We start from the raw sequence: 23,467 nt of genomic DNA, 5'->3' as shown, positions 1-23,467 counted from the left end.
GGCAGAGGGTACGTGCATGGTGGACCTTGTACACCGTCTAGTCATTTGATTTCCTGTTTCATTGACCAGTGGTGAGGGAAAAACTGTCTAGATGTTTCCGTAAGAGCCCTAGTTTCTCATCTTCGTGATCCTTAAGCGAAACTTCCCCAACGTCTTCATAGAACCTACCGGTATCAAATCCAGCATCCCGTCTCTGAATTGCTTCGATGTCTTCCTTTAATCCAACCTGGTTGGTATCTCAAACACGGTGGCAGTACTGAAGTAGTAGTCTCACAGTGTTCCATAAGCTGTCGCTTTTACAAATTAACCACACTTCACTAAAAAAAAATTCTTCCAGTAAACCGACGTTTACCATTCGCCTTTTCTACTACCATCCTCACTTATTCGTTCAATTTCATGTCATTTTGCGACGTTACTCGCTGTGACTGTCAAGCAGCAAATTCAAAAGTGCTGTATTCGAACATTACCGTTTTGTTTTCCTATTCATCACAGTCAACTTACATTTTACTACATTTATAGCAAGCTGCCATTCCTCAGACCAACTAGAAATTTTGTCTGCGTTGTTTTGTATCCTTGTACAGTCAACGACTACACCTTTTCGTACATCACAGGATTCGCGCAGCCACAGTTGTATACCCTCTACCCAAACAAACAACCGATTTTGGACCGATTTTTTAATGGAAGAGAATTTTGACAAGTGAAATAAAGGAAGCTACCACTCCATGTACTCCATAACTACTGCAGCCGACCTGTACACCACCTACCCTGGATCACGAACCATGGATTATCAGTAGTGCGGTCACAAATTTTTGCTGTTGTATAGTTCAGCGAGTAACTGTCATATTGCAATCATAAAGTTCGATATTCGACCAAAGATTAGTCATAGTGTCTTTAGTTTTACCCATACTTTCCTTGCTTAACATTTGTTTGGTTTTTCGTAAAGATCTGTCCGCATGCAAAATGCAGCATTTTAATGGCTTGGTTTTTACCTACGTAAATAATGTGTTGGTTCGTGGAGAGTATGTTAACAGGAAGGTGTTAGGTCACATCAAAAGGTCAGTGGAACTTAGTTCGTTCAGTCTTAGCCAGTGTAGTTTGCAGCCGTTCCAACACTATATATGAATTCGTGTTCATGTGAAGAGTACGGTCCCGTGTTTAGGTCGGCTATTCATGTTCGTTATGAGACATTGGCAACAAATACGGCATATTCTGCCGTTGGCCGTGTTCAATTTTTTCCGCTGCCCCGCAGTGTTTGTAATGCATCGTCCTCTCTTGATCGTTTCCCCTTTGGTACTGCAATAATTTCATTACCTGTCAACCCCCAATTGTTGTAGTGGTTAAACAAAAAAAAGGCTCTTCAGCATATGGAACAGCGAGAATCAAACAGTTTCACAGTTTTTTTCATAAGAAAGTTTGTCTTGTTGGACTCCACAGTCAATGTCTCTTTGCACCATTTTATTACGTAAAATAGTTTATCAGTAATCAGTATCTTGATCAGGTGGGTTGTAGTGTTTTGCATGTGGAATATAGATCACTATCACTGAAACTCGTTATTAAAATTGACTAATGCGACACGTACAACGGTTGTGATACCAGTCAGTGCAGCTCTCTCAAGGCAATTCCTTACGGGGAAAATATTCGTGTTAATAGTGACGTCTTGAGTCTTAAAACAGCGCTTTAATCGCATAAAACTGTTATACAAACTGAAGCTACACTTCGGGCCTGAATAATTAACACATACCATAAACCGAAAGTACAATCTAGACATTTACAGGATGGCAAAAATTTTCAACAAACTGCGTAACTTCTGATTGAGTTAAATTGCGTAGGCTTAGGCGGTCAGTCAGTTGATATTAAAATTCTGTTGCGTGGTATCGCGTGATGGTATAAGAACCTACTACTGGCGAAATCAACGTTTCAGCAACAGTAATTTTTTATTTTGTTTTCGTAGTTTTCATTCAGGTTTCAGTGAACATTTCTCGTGTCACAGATGTGCTGATGGTGCTTCATATCGTCGCGTTTCGCGTTAATTATCTAACTTCTGGAGTTAAATCTCGAACGTAGAAGCTTTTATAGATACGACTAGCCTCAGAGGCTCTTGTGATTTAGAAATGCTCTTGAAACACTGTTCTTAATCGGCTGACTGAGGTGGGCCGTATTTTCGATGGGTATAAAGGAATACCTCTACGATGAGACCATGCTCTTGGTAAGTGGCAAAGTCGAATATAACATACCTGCGGATTAATTAACGTTTGCAGGACGCAAAGAGCTCGAAATTCATTTTTACAAATTAAAACTGTGGCAGGATGAGTAGCTCAAGAAACGGATGGTAATGATACTGTGTACATTAATAGGCGTTAAATAGGTTTAGTAAAAGTTTTCTTTGTTTATTAAAATATTAACCAAAACAAAATTTATTACTGCAACGATTACTTGTAAAAATAATTATTCAGGATTGCAGTTATTCATTAGCATAACCATATTGATGAATATTGAAACTGTTATATGAATCAGTATGTGCAAGATAAATTTGGCATTTGTAAATCTACCTACAAAACACGAACTCCTCGTTAGACAGATCTCAGGAAACATGCGAGCTATTTGCTTTGGTTTTCATTTCCTAATGACACGTCATTCAAAATTGACAGGATATTTGTTGTGGACGAATAGATTTAATTACCATATTGTTCTTCGCGGTTACCTTGACACATCTCCTGTGAACATCATTTTCACATATTTAACAACTTCAGTGTTACTGTGTTAAAAGTACATAGAGCACCGAATAACGGCAGGGGCGGAACACCTCTGTGATTCTGTATACCTAGCCCTCCCCCCCCCCTCCTCCTCCGTAAATGGCGGGGTAAGTCAGAAGATTGGAGGAAGACAAGAACATACCATATCCCAAAATATTGCGATTTTTAAACCGATCTTTCGTTGAAGTCAGCTTTACTTTTTTGCCGTACTTGGTAACGCCTAAATCAAATTAAATGAAGGGAAGGAAACACTGCGTACAATATGTAAAGGAAGGATAACGTAGCAACAAAACATTACCTGTTGTCTGTTGATAGTCAAAGATCTTCAAAAATTTTAGACTTAAATGACACTCCTTAAGAAGTAATGAGACTCGCATAAGATAAAGAAATCCATAGTCTTGATCCGTAATAAACAGTTCTGAACACGCTCTTCGTCGTAACTTTCACTTTCTCCTGCGGTAGAAGGCACTTACCTACCAAATAATGAGCACACCCGACCAATTTCTACCTACTGATGGTATGCGAGCGGAGAGCAGTAGTGGACTTAGTGGTAAGCAGTGTGGTGGAGCTGAGCGTCAATCCATCGGTGCCGGAGCCAGCGGCACAGCTCGTCGTGAGGGAATGTTGGCCATCAGGACAAAGCCCGCGCCTGGCCTTGGACGTGGCAACAGCGCGCCGGCCGGCCCTCAGAGCCGAGTGCCGCAACAGGTTGTCTGCTATTGACCCGCGCAACCGGCCGCCTTCAACCTCCACCTACACCACCTACGCACTCGTAGCGTATTGTTGTAGCAATGTGCCGTCAACAATCGACGTGCAGGCTCTACAATTCCCGTTGCTGCGTAGCCTATGAATGGCAAGTGCCAGACCGCGTTGCTAAGTGATGTATCGTGGCGGTAATCTGAAAGGTGTTTCGAACTTACTCATCACCCTATTTGTAGTTAGTAAACATGAATGTTCAGATATATTCGAAAATTTTGTATAAAAGTACCGGAGATTTCTTGCCATTGTGTATTCGATCAATGATCACGTTTAAAGAGCTCCCCTGTGCGCTTGAGATTCGCTTGAAATTCGTTTTTCTCGGTTGCAATATTTAACGATTCTAATACATTTATTTACTGTGCAACAAACACGCCGTCTGCTGTTCGTTAAGAATCGTTCTGACTTTTTGTATCAGAATAACATCAGTAGCAGACAACTGTGTGCGTGCAGATATAAACGCTTGAACACACCGGAATCCTCATGTGTCCACACGAAAATTAGTACAAGCCTTCAAAAATAGTTTTATTCCTTCAAAAATACAGTTTTATTCCCTCAAAAATACAGTTTTATTCCCTCAAAAATACAGTTTTATTCCTTCAAAAATACAGTTTTATTCCTTCAAAAATACAGTTTTATTCCTTCAAAAATACAGTTTTATTCCTTCAAAAATACAGTTTTATTCCTTCAAAAATACAGTTTTATTCCTTCAAAAATACAGTTTTATTCCCTCAAAAATACAGTTTTATTCCCTCAAAAATACAGTTTTATTCCCTCAAAAATACAGTTCAATATTCCCTCAAAAATACAGTTCAATATTCCCTCAAAAATACAGTTCAATATTCCCTCAAAAATACAGTTGTAATATTATAACTACGATTTACGGGAAGTGACGTTTATTCTTTGTATTACTGAAATACGTGGCGAGTTAAATTGATTTGTCAGTAACTCAGGATACACACGGATCTTTTGCTGTTTAGATACTGCCGAAATGCATAAAACTCAGCAACAGTCTTACTCATTGGTCAGTGTGCAGTTTCAAAAATGCAAAGGGTACTGGAAAATAGTTGCGGTATCGTTCACTTTTGTTTTACTACTGAAAATAATTTTCAGTACTGGTACATTCACTGTATCTCATTTTCAATCGGCTATCTAATCTTTAGTTGTAAATGTGTTATAAAATCTGGGCGCACTAATTAACGCGTACGAAATAACACTACTTCCTGCCGAGTCACGACCTGGATAGAAAGCGGTGTCGTAGAGCAAGATAAATGGTATGTCTAGGCGCTTGAGGACTTTCAACTTGATACCTCAGAAGGAAAAATAGTACCTCTCTCTGGAAAGTTTTCATAAATATGGGTCGAAACGCCAACCCTAGCTTTGGGTAGCTACTGAATGAAGAAAAAAAATTGCACCCGATTTCTCTGGGATTTCTTGTAAACCTCCGTATGTGTGTTAGTAACCGTTACAACACTTCCCTTGCCTTAAAGAAAATAACCAATATCTCCCCTACTTCCTGTTTTGCAACTTGTGTTTTGCTTCTTGTGTACAAAGTTATGCATAAGCATCTCTAAAAAGTTATTCATGTAACCAGGCGAGCCTTTTAGAATATTACAGAAGCTCTTGCATCACGAGAAACTGTAGCTTTTCCTCCAAGAAAAAGAAAGCCGCTGTTCCTCGAATTGCAGGATTGGTTTGTCCGGTTGGTTGACACTTCCCGTCCCTGGAGACTTGGGCTGCACAAGTATTGTCTTAAGTTTGAGTCAACCTGAGCAGGAAGCCTAAAGTACGTGAATTTGTACTAATAACATTTCATGAAGGAATGATCTATCGTCATACCTGTAGAAATAATAAACCAAATATCTGAAACTTGCTGGCAGATTAAAACTGTGTGCCGGGCAGAGACTCGAACTCGGGACCTTTGCCTTTTGCGGACAAGTGCTCTACCATCTGAGCTACCCAAGCACGACTCAGGATCCGTCCTCACAGCTTCAATTCCGCCAGTATCTCGTGTCCTACGTGCCAAACTTACCTTCTTCCAGAAGTGCTAGTCCTGCAAAGTTCGCTGGAGAGCTTCTGCGAAGTTTGGAAGGTAGGAAACGAGGTACTGGAGGAATTGAAGCTGTGAGGTTGGGTCCTGACTAGTGCTTCGGTAGCTCAGATGGTAGAGCACTTGCCGCGAAAGGCAAAGGTCCCGAGTTCGAGTCTCGGTCCGGCACACAGTTTTAATCTGCCAGGAAGTTTCATATCAGCGCACACTCCGTCGCAGAGTAAAAATTTCATTCTGGGGACCAAATACCTACTTACAAATCACCTTTACTTCCAATGCAGCCTCTTGAAATTTGAGTAGCAACTACAACGAAACTAATTGGAGTTACTTCGTCCCTTAGTAAGTGCATGTATGGGCAGATAGTCACATTCTCATTTGAGCGCCATGTTGTTGCTCTTTCTAGGTTCTTCAAAGATTTTGGATAGGGATTCCGGTATCTTCAAAGATTTTGGATAGGGATTCCACAAATGAAATCTAAGAAAATGTGCCAGGTTGATTTTCGGTTCAGTCATGCAGGACGCCAGTTTGATTGCATACAACTAAAGCTATTGTACATCAGAGTCGAGTAAAAGATACATTAAACTATTGTGTACCAACAACGGTAGCCTGCACCGCACACACGTCAGATATAGTGGTAAAATGGTTCAGTAACTATCCCGTCAAAAACGGAACACAGATAAAGCATGAAAACTGGAAGGACGTGTACTTAACTGTGAAAAAATTAGTGAACTTCCCACGTTCAATATGTGGAACCTCGAGCGAATTGCAAGAGTCACCGTTTAGTGGTAGTGTGGGCACGGAGTTAGATGGCAAAGCGAGAGATCAGTGCTCAAATGTTTTCACAAAATTCTGAAATTTTCGTCCAGCCATTAACGTGTCTGCCCTCCTTCTGTAGTCTTTGCAGTTGTCCCGCTATACATTGGTTACAAAATAGGAGTAATGGGGTAAGAACATACAACCGTCGCAAGTAAACGTGAGGAATAGTGAGAGCAGGCGAGATGCCGCCCAAACTTCTCAGAGAAGAGAAAATAACAAACAGGTGTGAACTGGGTTAATGTAAAGGAATTAAAGAGTCAACTTCCAAAACGGAACGCAAGAGCGCAAGAGTCTAAACGTGTGATACTTGTGTAGACCAAGTAAGAGGTATATATATGTAGTCTGGAGGCGCCTTCCTTACACCTCGCTGTTGCAAACTGACGTTGCACGACGACATGGACTCAATTCTGAACACAGCGAACAGACACGGCAGTGACGGGCAGACAGTTGATAATTTTGTGCGGGTGCGTGGGGGGGGTGTAAGAGTCAAATCACGAATCTCCCCCTTCGCAGTTCAACACCGTGAGAACATAACCATGATGCTGTGTGCTCGAATACGCGCCATGTTGCACGTCCTTGGCGTGGACCGTTCACTATTTTGCTTTTTTTTTACAGTTCGGTACATCTTTTTGTTTTCATGCCTGACGGGCTTCAGTTTTTGACTGTCTACTGGGCAATGTTACCGGTAAATCTGAGGGGGATGCCAGTTGCTATTTTCCTTCTAAGTGCAGTTTTTATTTTAACCCTTACCTTGCGAGGTTGACTTTTCTGTAACGACATACCACGAGGCGGTGTCTCTAGGACCCTTATATTTAAACAGAGATTTAAGGCAAAATCATGAAACTTTTAATTTATGCTATATAACATTTTGACAGTTATTTAAGTGTTGTTTAAACGCTCCTATATTCTATTGCAATAAACAAAGCCTGCAGCAGTTAACTATTTATCACACAAAAGCACATAATTTTGTGTGGTTTTTTAAATAGTGCACATTAATGGACTGTTAGAGTACTGATTTTTACAATCCAAAAAATTATATATTCTTCCTAGCAAGTAAATTTCCAAATAAATTTAAATTCTAGGGCTTAAATTTGTGCATAAAAATTCCACCCGTTGTTGTCGTCTTCAGTTCTGAGACTGGTTTAATGCAGCTCTCCATACTACTCTATCCTGTACAAACTTCATCTTCCAGTACTTACTGCAACCTACATCCTTCTGAATCTGCTTAGTGTATTCATCTCTTGGTCTCCCTCTACGATTTTTACCCTCCACGCTGCCCTCCAGTGCTAAATTTGTGATCCCTTGATGCCTCAGAACATGTCCTACCAACCGGTCCCTTCTTCTTGTCAAGTTGTGCCACAAACTCTTCTTCTCCCCAATTCTATTCAATATCTCCTCATTAGTTATGTGATCTACCCATCTAATCTTCAGCATTCTTCTGTACCACCACATTTCTAAAGCTTCTATTCTCTTCTTGTCCGAACTATTTATCGTCCATGTTTCACTTCCATACATGGCTACACTTCATACAAATACCTTCAGAAACGACGCCCTGACACTTAAATCTATACTCGATGTTAACAAATTTCTCTTTTTCAGAAACGCTTTCCTTGCCATTGCCAGTCTACATTTTATATCCTCTCTACTTCGACCATCAATCAGTTATTTTGCTCCCCAAATAGCAAAACTCCTTTACTACTTTAAGTGTCTCATTTCCTAATCTAATTCCCTCAGCATCACCCGACTTAATTCGACTACATTCCATTATCCTCGTTTTGCTTTTGTTGATGTTCATCTTATATCTTCCCACCCGATAGGTACAAAAAGAAAGTATGTCAAATTGACATTAATTGCTGGAAACTACATTTTTCTTATCAGCACTCACAGCACATTCTATTTTAACAGACACGTTAAGTATTTCATTGAAGAAACCACTATCACAACTTTTCCGAAGTTCTTCCTCCGAATGATCTTGTCCGGTAGTGGAACTATGATCAGTGGTTAATGCAAAGTCGTAGACTTCGTTGTTTATTTCTTCATCCATATCACTGACACATTCCTCCATAGACCGACTAACAATTTCGTCAAACTCGGGAAAGTTGACGACACATTCGTGCGAACGCATTTTGAGCTATAGGGTACCGAACAGAAAAAATCAGGTACGTAGTTCACGAGGCGCGATCTACTGCAAATCATATCAATAACACGTGTCAGCAATAAACACAGAAGGTGAAAACGCAACTGACAACAAAACATCGTAGGCTTGGCAATTTAAGGAGGGTATAGAAGCATTCCATCACAACTGGCCGTGGGGAGTGAGGTCGAAAATTGTCACGCAGTCTGAGAGACCACACCTCGTGAGTTACGGGTTAAAACACTTCCCGTTATCATATTAACTCTTTTAGGACTATTTAATTTCCGATTTGGCTAGAATACATTTCCCACTCAGTTACAACAGCTCGTGTTTCAACCGCATATCTCGTTGGATACCCGAAATTAACGTCGCCAAGTTATTGGATTGCTGGGTACTCTCGCATGAGCTCGTATACCTCAGATTCTCCACATTTGCCGTCCAGCTGACGGGTCGCGAATACACGATTACGTATCGTCTGGTTGGCCAGAGTTGGATGTGCTGTCCGACCATTAAAGGACCAAACGTGCCAAGTGCCTCATGCTTTACATGATCGTAGTTGAGCATTTCGGCTCAACGAGCGGAGTTGTGTAAGTACACTTTCGTGGTTGAGAGTGCGGGAATTTTTGGCTCCTCTCGTCCAAGCTTCATATCCCCTCTAAACACACTGAAGTTTGTCGGGAGGACTTTCTAGGGGCTTGCAGTTCCCCGTCTTCCCACTACTCACGGAACGAACCGGACGCATCCATAAATTTATCGAGCGCACCAGAGGAACAGAACATCATGTGAAATTAAGTACGTTGGCGTTAATGACAGGAGATCCAGGTAGCGTTCTTCGTAAAACCATCTCACACCAGCGAATAATAATATTGGACTAAAAGGGAATATTAGCGTGATCGAAGACTGGTTGTGAATGACTGTTCGTGATGCGTGGTTGCTTACATTTGTCAAAGCCAGTATTCAATTATGTTAAAACAAATCGCTTGCTTTGAATATCTCTATAAAATAAAGGTTTAATTTTACTGCTTCATCCATATATTGAAATCGTCTATTGCTTTAATATCCATTTGATAATAGTGCCACAAACACCATCGTTGCTAATTGGAACATCACTAACCTTGCACACGCACCGTGTCTTCGAGCAAATTTGATCCGAGATAGTTTATCCCTTTCCATTGAGATGCAGCATTGATTATTCATTAAAATGAAAAAGAATTGACGGCCGCAAAACGTGTTAATGAAGTGTCAAAATAATGGAATTAGTGGTGCTAGGGGATTTAAACGTTTTCATAATATTTGCTATCTACAATTGAGATGGGAGTGATTTAGAAGAGAGAAGTTGACTTCCCTCTGTCAGTGATTCAACCGCAGGAAATACGTTTTAGAGTAATGAGCACTTGGAATATTTTGTTCACTGCTATGTCGCTGTCGTCTTTTCAACTGCCTATACATTTTTGCTCTTGTATATACTATCGTTGTTACGTACAATTGACAGAGATGTTACTTTGCAGGTGAAACTGGACAAAAACAATGGCAAACCGTCCAAGGTGATACACATCCGCAACATCCCTAACGACGTGACAGAGGCCGAAATCATCCACTTGGGGATACCATTCGGTCGAGTCACCAATGTGCTTGTCCTCAAAGGAAAGAATCAGGTACGTATTCGTGGAAACCAACAGGCATAGCAAAATTGTCTTCGCATGCGCTTAGCGCATTTTGACTGCTCACCTAAACACTTTAAACAACGCTGGAGTCCCATTGAAAAGCGAGGATATACGTGTTAGCAAATTTTTCCGTATTGTACGGGAAACCATCAAAATGAATCGTTTGACAAGTAAACCGCGTTCGAGGTTGCGAGAATTTTCTTGGTGAATGAATTAGCTTCAAATAGTTGGACGTCACACTATACCACGGGTTACTAGACTTTGTCGCTGTGTACCACTTCAATTTTTAGAAATTTTGGCGTACCATTATAGCATGTTCAGTTTTTTACTAACCTTGAGGGATGAGGGTGTGAGGTTTTCCATCCTTTGCAGTTCTAAAACTAGCCAGTTATGAACACCATGTTAGTATCAGTGTTAATAAAATTTGCAATTCATTTGGATTTATTTTTTATATAACTGTTTTCTTTGGAACGGTCAATAGGTTTACCAACTAACTCGGAGTGCTTGGAATTCTGTTTCCATAAAAAAGGCTTCATGCTTCCATTTGAAAGCTTTGCAAAGCATACAGCGCATTGGGGAATTAGATTATTACTGCTTTCTGTACTAGGCTGGAGTGTAAAGCCAAACTGTAAGTAGGTGTCATCACATTTGCGGTGAGATGATGGTTTAGATTTTTTAACTGCAACCTCGGAGATAAGGCATTTCCTGGCTTAAAAATCGCTTCGTGGCTAAATACAAACATGTACAAATCTCACAATAAAGTTAAGCCTCACAACACAGTTTACAGCAGTTAAGAATAGTCTCGTTGTAATACAAGCATTCTGGTTACAGACGCAGGCGCTTTCCTTGTATCATAGATGTCATTTATCGTAACGCCCAGCAGAGCGACGGGCACAATAACAAAGCGTTAGCTGTGTAATGACTGCTACAGAGTCACACGTTGGTGCACCGCGTAAGTAGGCATTAGTTGCAAAGCGGCTCGAAAAATTGGTAATAACCACCTGCAAGTCCTGATAAATATATCGCCAACCCCACCAACAAACCAAATTCGGCCAGGGCAGCGACGACTACTGGAGGGAGATGTGGCCTTCCTATGCCTTTTGTGTAGTCAGAAACCAGCATTTAGCGGTAAATCCATTTTCTCTAACGGATGCCACTTTTATTACAATTTTTCTCATTCTCATTTTACTTCAAAAATAAAATAACGTAAGAGAGTAATTTTACTTACACCAGTACGTGTTTTGTTTACTTTTACATACTGCATGAAAGGTTCTTGTCACCAGAATCTCGGAACCCCTGCCTTATGCAGACACGAGATAAGTCTTTTTTTCCAGAAATGGGACTATCATGTGTTGGATTTTGTTGCGCGCTTCTTGAATGGTAGGCTATGGAAAACAGTTTTATCATCAACCAAAACTCACCAAATCCCATGTTTTGCTAAGGACTCTGACAGGGGGAATGAATCGTGATGGCTAGTTCGATGCCCACTCCTTAGCTCCACGTTGCAAGTGAATCGCTATTCTGTATCCGTGAGAGTTGGAATACGTCGTAATAATACAGATACGGTGACGCATGTCACTTCTCGGAAGGGAGTTTGCCGTGAACGCGCGGCTAGGGGCCTCCATACAAATCTCCCTGTTAAATTATTTTATTCCGTCATTCCTTTCTCGGGCGTCGTCGCGGGCGATGCCGTTCACGACGGGCCTTTGAAATTCATAACGAGGCTAATGACGCAGCTCGACAAAGGAGAAGGAACATCGTTGCTCTTCTTCCCCCTCCACTTACCTCCTCTTCCTCCTCCTCCTTGGAGCAAAACCGCCTAGCGCACGATATTGTCTTTATTATTTCCTTACGTCGCTTGTATATTCCGTATCATTAGGTTTTCCTGCCCTCCAAAGCGCGGTTTGCATTGTGCCAGACAGTAATTGTGCTTCCCTTTCACCTGTAGTACCGCGACGCTAGACATAAATTGCGCTTCGGGACACGACGTTATTAGTGGCGGAACAAAGCCTATCGCAAGACGAACCGTTCTTTGGCGTTACCTGTCTGGTGGGTCCCGGGTACGCACGCCGAACTTAGGTGTGTGTGTGTGTGTGTGTGTGTGTGTGTGTGTGTGGAGGGGGGGGGGGGGGGGGCGGCGGCGCGCGCGCGTGTTTAGGTAGCCACTCGCTTAACTTTGTACAGCGCGCAGTCTGTGCCGAAGTTGGCCGGCGCTCCAACATGGGTTTCTTTTTTTTCCCGAGCTTTTAACTCGCCGCAAACATATCTAATTAAAACTGTTTTGTAAAATAAGCCCCCGTAACAAATATAATTATCCTTGTTCCATTAGATTCGCCTCTGTGGTGTACCATACCAGTGGCCACCTCTCTCCCTCCCCTCACCACTCCTCTTCCCCCCTTCTATCCCCACTACCCCTTTCTCTCACTTGCGCAGCTGCGCCCGTCTTTTATTCGCGGGAGTACGAAATCGAATTTCCAGCCCGGCGTCCCAGGCGCAATCAGTTTAGTTTCACCTTAAGTTGTGGTCCCAGAAGGGCTCGCAGGGAGCATGGGCAACTGAGAATGCTGGCTCATTAGCTACTCCCTGCAGTCGGCCGAGATTGTAAATGCAGTAGGGCCACAAATCCGTCACGACGATCTTTTTCTCGTGTGCCAGTTCTGTCCGCTTGACCGTGTGAGATGTTCTAATTGAAGCATCCTGCTAGTACTTTCGTTGTTAGTTTTTGGCCTCCCCTTCATTACCTATATTACTCGAATTCCTTCGCCCCTCTTTGCAGACCCATCTAAATGGTCACGGCGCATAGAACTGCTGTGCAACATTTTTACGTAATATATTTTTTAACATCAGGGTACGTACCAAATTCATCAGTATTAATACTTAAAATTCATATCCTTCATTTTCGCGCTGACAGGTGGAACACACCATTGCAGGGACATCTAAGGCATCTAGAGGGACCGATGAGTGAGAGAGAGAGAGAGACCTGCATTAAAATATCTCAATATCGACTAAGTGTTCGCTTGAATTTGAATGTTTATAATTAAGAGCCTGTTGCCAGTTTTGATTGTGTAGCATTTACACACGGACATTTAATGCAGAAAACGTTAAAAAATAGGTTGCTCAGGGAGCAAGAGATGTATGCATTGCCTGCTCTCTGTGAATGTCTAGTCCCTTTACACCAGCATGTACCCATTTTTTGAGTCATTCTTCGTCTAATTGAGAAATGGACGAAAATCATTTTGTGTTCGGCTTTAAAAATAGTTAGCACCTTTGATGTTCCATGTCTAGAACTCTATCTTCTCTGTCTGTAATGAAGCTCCGCGCAATGTAATCCTCTTTTCAGGTATTTTCTCTCTTCAGTAACTTATTATGTATTTTCGTTCTAATCTGAAGGCTCATTTCTTTGCACTGTAGTTGAAAAGCTACATGCTTGCTTTGGTTAGGTTTTGACAACATAGTTAGTGATAAAACAGTTACGGTAGTAAAATTGAGTTAAAAAAGGTGGGAAGATCACATTCCTATTTATAGCTGAATCAATCATGGAATAAAACTGGTGACCAATTGCAAGATTTTTTGGAATATTTAGCTTTTCCAAATAAGTTTCTCAGAATTGTCTCCACAGTATAATAAAATCGGCACTGTTGCAACGCTGCAAAGGATGTTTTCATACCCGGTAATAGCTGCATGTGACAGATGCACCGATGATGGTAACACACTTACTATCCTTGTGCAGTTGTACACCATCCATATGAACGTAATTGCATTCATTAATGAGAACCAGATATACGAATGGTGAGCCATTTCATTTTCCATATTGCACTTTGACTTCAAGATTATGTAAACGTAAGCATTTAACCACTGAGTTTTTAAGTTCAGTGTGTAGACTGTTACTGTATTTTCACAAAACTTAAAATTCACTCATTTAGGCATAGTAAATATGCAGGAGTCGTATCATGTTGCACAGATTTCTCGCTCTATGGCAGAAGGATCGATGAGATTTACATTTGCACGTATTTGCATTTATTTTATGTCGCTTGCGATGCACTGGGCGTTTTACTGGAACTTCATAAACAGAAATCTCTCGCATTGCTGTTCAAATTGGGTACATTGAACACTTCATCATTTCAAGTTATAACACTAGTATAGTTTAGGCAACTATTTGTAACACTAAGGTACTACTTGGAATATAAATGTGAAATTCCACATTAGCTGTTAGTTGACAGGCACTATTAAAAAAAACTACTTCATAAAAAATCATTTAAGATCGACCAAATTTTTCTGGTGTATTGGAAAATTTATAACAATTGTACATGGTATTAAACTTACTAATCCCTACATAAAATCCCGATCTGCATAGAAGTTTAAATTTAGCTTTGAGCTGCGGTTTTTCCTAAAACTGTTGCTTCTCATGTTGAAGGCTGAGAGGTACCATCTCTGTTGGGTACATATATACAAATTGGTAATCAGCATTATTACAGCTTGAGCACTTCAGTGTTGGCCATCTGAGGTAGATAAAATTCTCATGCTTGCACTGGGAACTTGCATGCCATTTAAAGTAGCTGTGTTAAAAGTGTGCTTGCCAACAAAGGTAGTTGTTGCTTTTATTCTGAAGCAGTGGTCATCAAACTGCGGCCCAGAGCATGTTTTCGTGCTGCCCGCTACCCTCCTCGGCTTCGCACGGGTAGCATCAGTTATCTACTTGTCTGGCGTAGCGGTGTTTTTACGGAAACTGCGTATAATTGTGATTAAAGTCGGGGAAGTAATTAGGTAACTTAAAACAATCCACCGCTTTCATTTAACGCGCGCTTGCCCGTTTTCCACAGCGCTAAAAACCATCCACCACTTTCATTTAATGCGCACTTGCCCGTTTTCTGCAGCGCTAAAGGCGTGAGCGGCCTGCTAGCCAACAATGTGAGCCGTGCATCAAACGCGCCGCATGCCCACGGTCGCTCGTTTGTCTGCGGCGGGCTCGTCCCGCAGCCGCCTCATTGTTAGCTTTGTAGTGTCAAATGGCTAAGCAAAGGAAAAGTGCTGGAACGGTTTGTCAATTTGAAATCTGAAATTATTTTATTCTTACAACAAAGTGGCAAAAATTATCCTGAACTTGATGATGAATGATGGATACTTACAGCATTTGTGACCAATATTACACGAAAATTCAACACACTTAACTTGGAATTACAAGGACCAAACAGATAATTGGGCAAATGACTAACAAAATATTTGCATTTCAAGCCAAACTGCAATTATATATAATAAACTCGAAGTAAAAGATCTAATTTTCCAACTGTTGCTTGGCTCCGATCAGGCCTGTCTCCGAAACATGAAAGAATATTTTGAAGCCTATTTGGGAGAAATAAACACATTTGCAGATATTCGAAGCTGTAAGCTGTATCATTGTAGTAGAGAACCCTTGGTATGTTGGACATGATGATCTCAAATTATTCTGCCAATTTGGAGTCCCTAAAACTAATTTGCTAAATACAATAATCGAACTTTAGCAGGACACACAGCTTAAAGCTCTGTTTACAGAACATCGTGAAACACAACAGTACACTGAATTTTGGAAATATGTGCCTAACAAGTATAAAAATGTAAGAAACAGTGCACAGTTCATTTTAACACTTCTTCTTCAACTTACCTTTGTGAAGCTTCATTTTCTAAAATGAAGTGCCTGAAAAATAAATATCGTAGTCCGTTTTGTCCAGTCATTTAGAAGACGCAATGAGGATTGCATGCAGTCCAAACGATACAGATATAGCCAAATAGTTCAACATGACAAGTCCCATTAGGCCTAATGAAAATTATATATTTGTATTTACGTTTGTTTTGCAATTGTAATGAATAAAAACCAGATTCAATACGAGGCCTGTAGCTTTCTTATATAGCCTGTTGCATGTGCAGTGAATCTGTCCTTTTTAATTTTTTAAATTTCTTATTTATTTCTACATTTTTAAAGCTTGAGATTAATGCAGTTATAAAAGTTTTTGTGGCCATTTGAATAGTACATCTATCTCACCTTGCATGAAAGTACTTGAAAACAAATTTCAGGAACAAGATACACTGCTCCCAGATTTGTTTTTGGTAGTGGCTCAAAATGTTGATTATTCCCTTCCTTCCTCATCTTCATATGCTCCTGCCTAGCTACATGAGTATTGTAAGATTATGAAAGTTATATGAATTTTATTTGCACAGAGCAAATGAAACTGGACTGAATTAGTCGGATGCACTGTACGCCTTTTTTTTTTCCCAGTTTACTGAAGTTTGATCAGCAGCATTTTATGCAGTTTTCAACACTCGTAAACATGGTGACAGTAATTTTGTGAAAGTCTGTGAATGGCACATGTCATCTTTGACACAGGCTACCATGACGATTAGTCGAGTCTGTCTCAACACTCGACTCCTGTGAAGACTGACTAAAAATGTAATTGTTGACAATGTGACACAACTACTCGTATGTCTCCTACGAATATATCCCTCATAATCTAATAGGTCTCAAACTGGTGAACGGGTATTTAAAAATCTTTTTTCCTATTGCAGAATTTGTGTCATAAACATGGCCTATTATTGTCAGCAATTGCACAGCTTGTTATTTGGAGGTGTAGTCACATACATCCAACAATTGCGAGTAGTTTGTTTCCGAAAGTACTATTTCATTTTAACAGGTGCTAATTTTTACAGTATCTGAAGAATGGTAAATGATATATATCCAAATCTGCTAAAGAATAAATGGTTTGCAGCTGTCGCCTGTACCCGTCTACTTCATCAAATGAAAAATATACTGGAAGAATTGTAAGTAGTGCATAAAGTGGTCGTATCAGCTTTACAGGTGCCACTTGGTAGAGTGGCAGATAGATTTGTCCTTGCGGTGGGAGGGGACGTAATAATGGAAATGTTCTTTTTTGTTTCTGAGTGCTGACAACAAATGGGTGTGTGCGCCTCGTACCAATCATCTGCTATTGTATCAATCTTTAATGAAAGTGCATTGGATTCATGAATATGCATTATAGAGACGGTCATATACGTTAGATATTTGTTAAAAGAAATAATTAGTCATTAGCTTTTAAAAGTGTGCCCGTCTGTCCTCCACTTCTCTTCCTAAACCCTCGGATCGATATCAACCACACTGATACATACATTATTTTCAATGTGTAAAGAAATTGACGGTGAGTGAGGGGAAAGTCGAGATGGATGACAGAGTGTGAGGGGGTAAGAGACAGAATAACATAAGATTGGAATAACTACATATCTAGCCAATTCCAGGTACCTCGTATAGTAAGAAATTAAATTAAGGCTGTTGTAGTTCAGTCAAGCGAGATGAAGAAAAAATGACTATCAAAACATGGAGAAAACAGTTGTGATGGTGTCTCATGTTACATAATACATTTAAGTGTAAGTCCATTTGCTGTTTTTAACCATCTGTTCACAAAGACAACACAGCAACATTTCGTCGGGTAATTACAGTGTTACATTTTACGGGTCATTGAGGGTGGCAACAACCTGAAACAGAGAACATTCTACACGTAGTGGTCTGAATGATATCGACTTAAACAATTAAGTCCTAGAAAGTCAGTGGTAAACCTCTCGCTTCTTAACTATAGCTAGTCTATTGGAGGTTCACAGCACACCATTTACGTGGTTTGCCATTTAATAAAAAGACGTGGAAATCTGCGACCCAAGGTGCCACACCATTTTGTTAGTGTTGGCCCTTGAGCAAAAAATTTGACGACCACTGCTCTGAAGGCTTGGATCAGTGACAGAGTGCAGTGCATGTGAGAAAGATAGGTCGGTGTATGGCTCTGTCATCAGTTTGAGAATTTACTTGTCGTTCGTTGAATAGTGTAGGTAGGCATTTTCATCCTGATGTAGACTACTTGTTAGCCATTCTCTGAAAGCCTTTCTTTCGTCGTCAGCTTTTAGATATTAGTGTTGGAGAATAATACATTTGCTCATACCGCAATACTGAGCGTATTGGTTTGTTACCAGAGTAAGAAAGATTTCTGTTCACATTGCATGCGCTTTTTTTCCTGCGATTCTGACCGTGGCGATTAAGAACATAAACCTCAAAATACGTGAAAGAGTAGCATGTTCACGGTTTGCTTTACGCAGGTAAGAAGAGTGGCCGCCGTGCAGTTTCTCGAGGTCGTGCTAGGCAGGTGCCGTGACAGAGGTCGCCCAATGTCTCGGCCGTGGCACTGTGGGCTTAGGTACGGTGACGTGCCCTCGTGTAACGTGAGTCACAGCGAGTCGGTAGCACTGAACGCTTCGTAGAATTTCCGCGGTTTGAGTACGAAGAACACAAAGTTTGCCTGCGGGGAGAGAATTGGTGTGCAGGACGAGAACGTTCTTATTCGGTTTTCTCATGTAAGAAGCAGGGAACACTGTCGAAGCGGCAGTAGGAAGAAGGGTGGATATTAAGAAAATAGCCATCGTGATCTAGACTATTTTTCACAGATTTTACAAGATAGGTGTTCCCAAAAATTTTATCATAAAGAAATATAAGAAGTTAGTAGAAGTATAAAATGTCAACGTAATCGGAATTTGAATATTAGAGTTTCTAAAAAAGAAATTCTTTTTTAGACATTATGGTGGTTAGAGCTGGCTAGCCCAGGGGGCCAAGATTTTGGCTCGCGGGTCATGCCCGGGCACAAGTGCCAAAGTGCTCAATATGGCTGGAACATTTCCCCCACCGCCACTCCTCGCTGTCTGATCGTGAGGGTGAGTCGAGGGGGAAATCGCAAATGTGCCATATTTAAATGGCACTGCAGTCGTACTGCATACGACTGGGTTTTGTTTTACCTTTATCAACAATGTAGATCACAAACAGAACAAATGTATAGTACTATTTGATTATTTTTGACGTGCTAAAGACATAATTTTTGTGTAGCACATACCGTCGGCATACGGAAGATGCGGACAATTTCAGAGTTTTTCACTCAAGTCGCCAAGTAATAGGAGCGTATTTAGTTTCATCATCGATAAACCGTCTTTCATACAAGTATGTTCGAAATATTGTAGCACTTTTGCAACCTCATTCTGGAGACTTGGAAACCTTTATCTGGGGAAAACAATGTAGGCGTCCTGGACAGTTTTAACGTAAAAAGATTTGTGGTTAACACTGGAATTACCTCGCGGGTCAGTCACATCTGCGCACGCACAGGGGAGCTTTCGACTGAAATGGCAAACGGTCTCGAAAACGTCCGATTGACAGTATCCTCAAAAACCTTTGTGAAGCTAACCTTGTAATTCTTTCAAAGTTGCAATGAATTCTTGAAACCTCGCGTTTTCTTTAACGCCAATGGGCTTAGGGAACTGGAATGCTTGTCAGTACGCGCCCCTTTTACAACATGAATTAATTTTTAAATACAGTCCCACCAAATCAGAAAAAAGTTACCTTTCAGTGTCTTATTGTGTCGAGTGGGCAGTCAAGTCTGTTGAAATGCGACGTCTGCAATCCATTCCGGATGTTCCAATTTTCGGTCCTGTACTCCCTTTTCCTTGATAAATTCAACAATAGCTAGTTTTAAACCGAAAAATCGTTCCAGTGATAACTCTTGGACTTGACCAACGTACATTTCAGTAATATATGAAGTCTCCACACTCTTCTTAAAGTTCCATTGAACACTGTTTCAACTGACAATGGAATAATGCGTGCAGAACAATGAATCCCGTCTGTCGATTGTTGTAATTTTTTTTCTCTTTCGTTGTCAGCCAAATCTTCAAATTCTTTCCGCATGGTATTGTAACGTCGTTTCATAGCAAATGTCCAGTACCCGTCACTCACCTCAATTCAGAATTCTCATACCTCTCTTCTGTCATTCCTATTAATTTTAAAGGATTGCGACGATAGCTCGCTAGACTGCCTCTTTATGTGCAAACAGCCTCTGGGCCTGTGGACGTCTCCCATACCACGAGCAAATAGCGAAGAGTACACAACACTGACAAACACTCTTCTCACGAACTGGGGAGAGTAGTGCCGACTGAAAAATACCGCACCGCACTGCTAAAGGAAATGTGGTGTTTCTGATACTTCAGAGTTCGACGAAGCAAAGGCGAGTGACAAGCCGGCCCTTTAGGCCGCACACTATGCACGCGTCAAGTTTGGCACGCCGTGGCCGGCCCTGCACTAGACATTAAATCGCCGTCATGTCGTCCTAATTTATGTTCACCGTAATGTCTGTCATATTAGGGCGATGGTTAATTTTAGTTTTTTAATATGTAGGGCCACAGAGGTTCTAACTCTTCCTCCATGTGCCTGAACCGAGCGAACACATTATTTCCTCCGATAAAAAACTCGCGTAATTGTCGCAACAGTAAAATTAGAATCTGTTCTTTCCATGTTCTTATTTTTGCGAATGAAGTAGAGTGGGGCAAAGATGATTAGGTACACTCTGTATTATATGCTGCACACTGTGCTATGACTTGCAGAATACAAATGTGGACGTAGTGATCTCGACCTACTCATGGACTTCAATAGTCTCACTTCCATTCTTCCACATTCTAGAAAGTCTAATGGATGGAAATAAAACCGTAGACGTCATGTCGCCTGAAACGCTAAGGCAAACTCGATTTTAGCCTTCTCACATGAGCCTCCGTGTCTTTCTGCGAAAAAGTTGTTTACTCCGAATATTGTTTGCCTCTTGACTATAGTCTCAGCTTTTTCTTGTTTGTTAAAAGTTCCTCCGTTGTAAGCGGGAGTGTCATGCGAGTGTAACGGTCCGTGGTTCTGATATTTGGACACAGTATTGCGTCCATGCCGTTTACCGAAGGGAAAAAGGTATCTCCTCGGTTGTGGGGCCGCAAAGGGAGTGTCTGGTATGGTGGGAGAAGGCGAGCCGCGGGCGGCTATGTGGCTGTGTAGATGGGACTCGGGCTTGTCCCTGAGCCGGGCCGGTCGAGAAGCGCTCAGCAGAAGAGCAAACAGCGGAGCCGCGTTTGCCCGGGGGACACGCGCTAACAAGCGACAAGGCGGCCCGCGGCACCTGCCGCCTGAAAATCCCGGGACGAGCTATAATCCACCCTCCTGCTGCACTGGCGCCGAATGCGCACTACTCGCAAGCTTAACCCCGTGGCGCCGCGGTCACTTCTTTTTGCTCAAATTTCCGGGAGTGAGTAGATGCAGCCGCAAGTAAAAAGGAATCTGACTTTGCCTAAGAAAGAACAACGTTTTGTGCTTGACACTTCCTCTCCACAACTAGCACTATGTACTACTTCTTCAATCTGGAATTGAGGATTGCATTTCCGTTGGAATCCAACTGCTGTCCCAGAATCGTACAGTTACTGGAGCTGTTTTTTTATCAAACATGTCTATTTTCAGTGATTTTTTCCCTCTGCGGCAGTTACGCGCGTTTTTGAAATTTCCTAGCAAATTAAAACTTTGCCAGACTGGGATTTGAATACGAAACCTCGTCTTACTAGCAGTGCTGCTATTGTATCAGGTATCCAGTCAGGAGTCTCAACCCACCGTCATAACTTCAATAGTATGCGTATATTTCAGTGACTCAATGGATGTCATACTGCTTAAAGGAATTAAAAGGTCTTTTCTTGAAACCGTCATTTTCCCATTTCGATGTACCAGTCAGAAGTTTGGTTCAAACGTCACTGCAACATTCCTCTGTAGTGGTGCAAAACTGTGGCGTCCTGCGACATCACCCTCGGGCTCGGCGACGCTTCAAACAGGTGTCGACATATGAGGGAAAAAAGGCCAGAGCTAAGTAGTTCTCGTCAAGTGTAAGTCACATTGGTACTAAATTTAATCACACATCATCGTGGATGCGTCACACGGTAGGAAGGTCGTCACTACGCCACTCTTACCCACATTTCACTCCTTTTTTATGTGTATGCGATGAAGGTCAGAACTGCGACGCCCGCCGTTCAACTCGTTCGGTTTTCCTGTGGGTGGCAGAGCAAAAGATGCATATACACCGCCGCTCAGAATCCACACAGAAAGGTCTTAGGGGGTGGCATGAAAGGCGTCAATGAAACCACTCTATTCTTGGGGGCGTTGATTCCCACACATTTTGCGGTCGAAACCGACCACCACCGGTGCGCAACAGAACGACCTTCTTGACTACTTTTGACACTGCTAATCCCCCCTCCCCCATCCCGGACTTTTCACCCCCTTCTCTAAGGACATCGTGGGGATGCAACCTCATTGAACGTGATCTAACCTCTTTGGAGTATAGCACGAGCATAATTTTCGCCGTGGTGTACAGGAAGGAACCATTAGGGACATTGAAACGTGCGTGACTAAAACGGCAAAGAGTCTGATGATGCCACCCAGTTCAGCAACATCCATGAGGCTATCTGTGTACCTTTCTTGAGCACTTAAAATTAAAAATGTACCTATTCAGAGAAAATACTTGACTGATTCATAGGCGTCTGCAGGCAGGCAACCGCTTAGGCATACCTTAGATTTCACATACCCACAAGCAGGCACTAGAGCAGTGGTGTAAAGCCATTCAGATATACGGTGTCCAAGGGGTTGCCCGCTTGCGGGTGCCTAGAAATCAATCGAGGGTCGTCTCTGTGCAGGTACTTTTTAATGTGTCCTGCAAAGATGTGCGGGTGTAACCGAGGGTGTTGCCAAATTGTAGAGGGGGCCGGGCGGCGTGTCTTCGATGAACACTGCCCCGTTTTATTCATGCAGGTGTCAATGACACAACACATCGTGGTCACTCTGCAGGCGGATTGAAAAAGCATAAACACCATTTGCTGATTCCGATCACGTTGAAATTTCATCGAGTGGTTTCGAACAGTCCCTAGTGGTGCCTCTCCGTGCACAGCAGAGCAAAGATTGTGCTAGCGCTACACTCCAGAGTGGCCAGACCAGATTCATTGGACTTGTAGCCCCACCAAGTCTTCAGAGAAGCGTGAATCGGCTGGAGGAGTTGGGGTGCCCGGCAGCGGCGAAGATGGTCAAGAACGTAGGTCTGTAGCGTATCACACTGCAAACTGTCATTTTCGAACGCGAAATTTGTGAAAATGAACGCCCCAAGGCAAAGTGTGGTCTATTTGACGACCTTTGTCACCTCTTGAGGCCTTTAATTAGAAATTCTGAGGGGCAGTGTCTGATAAATTTCCCTCGCCTACACATAAGAAAAAAACGAGAGATATCAATGCTGGGCGAAGCAGTCCTGACCTTCATCACTGGGGCGTCAAGAGCGGGATTGAGATGGGCTTAAGGGGGCTGTGACACGTCCGCGGTGCATTGAACAGAATTATGTTGAAATTGGTGCCACTATGCCATTAACCCAAATTACATTCACAGGAACGTCTTGAGTTCTCGAGTGTTCTA

At 41.8% G+C, this 23,467-nt stretch overlaps 1 protein-coding gene across 5 annotated transcripts in view; it reads left to right on the top strand.

Moving 5' to 3' along the window:
* LOC126178069 (polypyrimidine tract-binding protein 1) overlaps positions 1–23,467 on the top strand; it is a 260,740-nt gene that overhangs the window by 102,095 nt on the left and 135,178 nt on the right. For all 5 annotated transcript variants that reach the window (XM_049924505.1, XM_049924504.1, XM_049924502.1 and 2 more), the window contains exon 3: positions 10,018–10,164. In XM_049924505.1, coding sequence (XP_049780462.1) covers positions 10,018–10,164 — 147 coding nt within the window. The remainder of the gene's footprint in view (positions 1–10,017; positions 10,165–23,467) is intronic.

Source organism: Schistocerca cancellata, chromosome 1 (assembly GCF_023864275.1).
Source record: "Schistocerca cancellata isolate TAMUIC-IGC-003103 chromosome 1, iqSchCanc2.1, whole genome shotgun sequence".
NCBI classification, from domain to species: Eukaryota; Metazoa; Arthropoda; class Insecta; order Orthoptera; family Acrididae; genus Schistocerca; species Schistocerca cancellata.
This window is presented reverse-complemented; position numbering and strand designations above follow the sequence as displayed.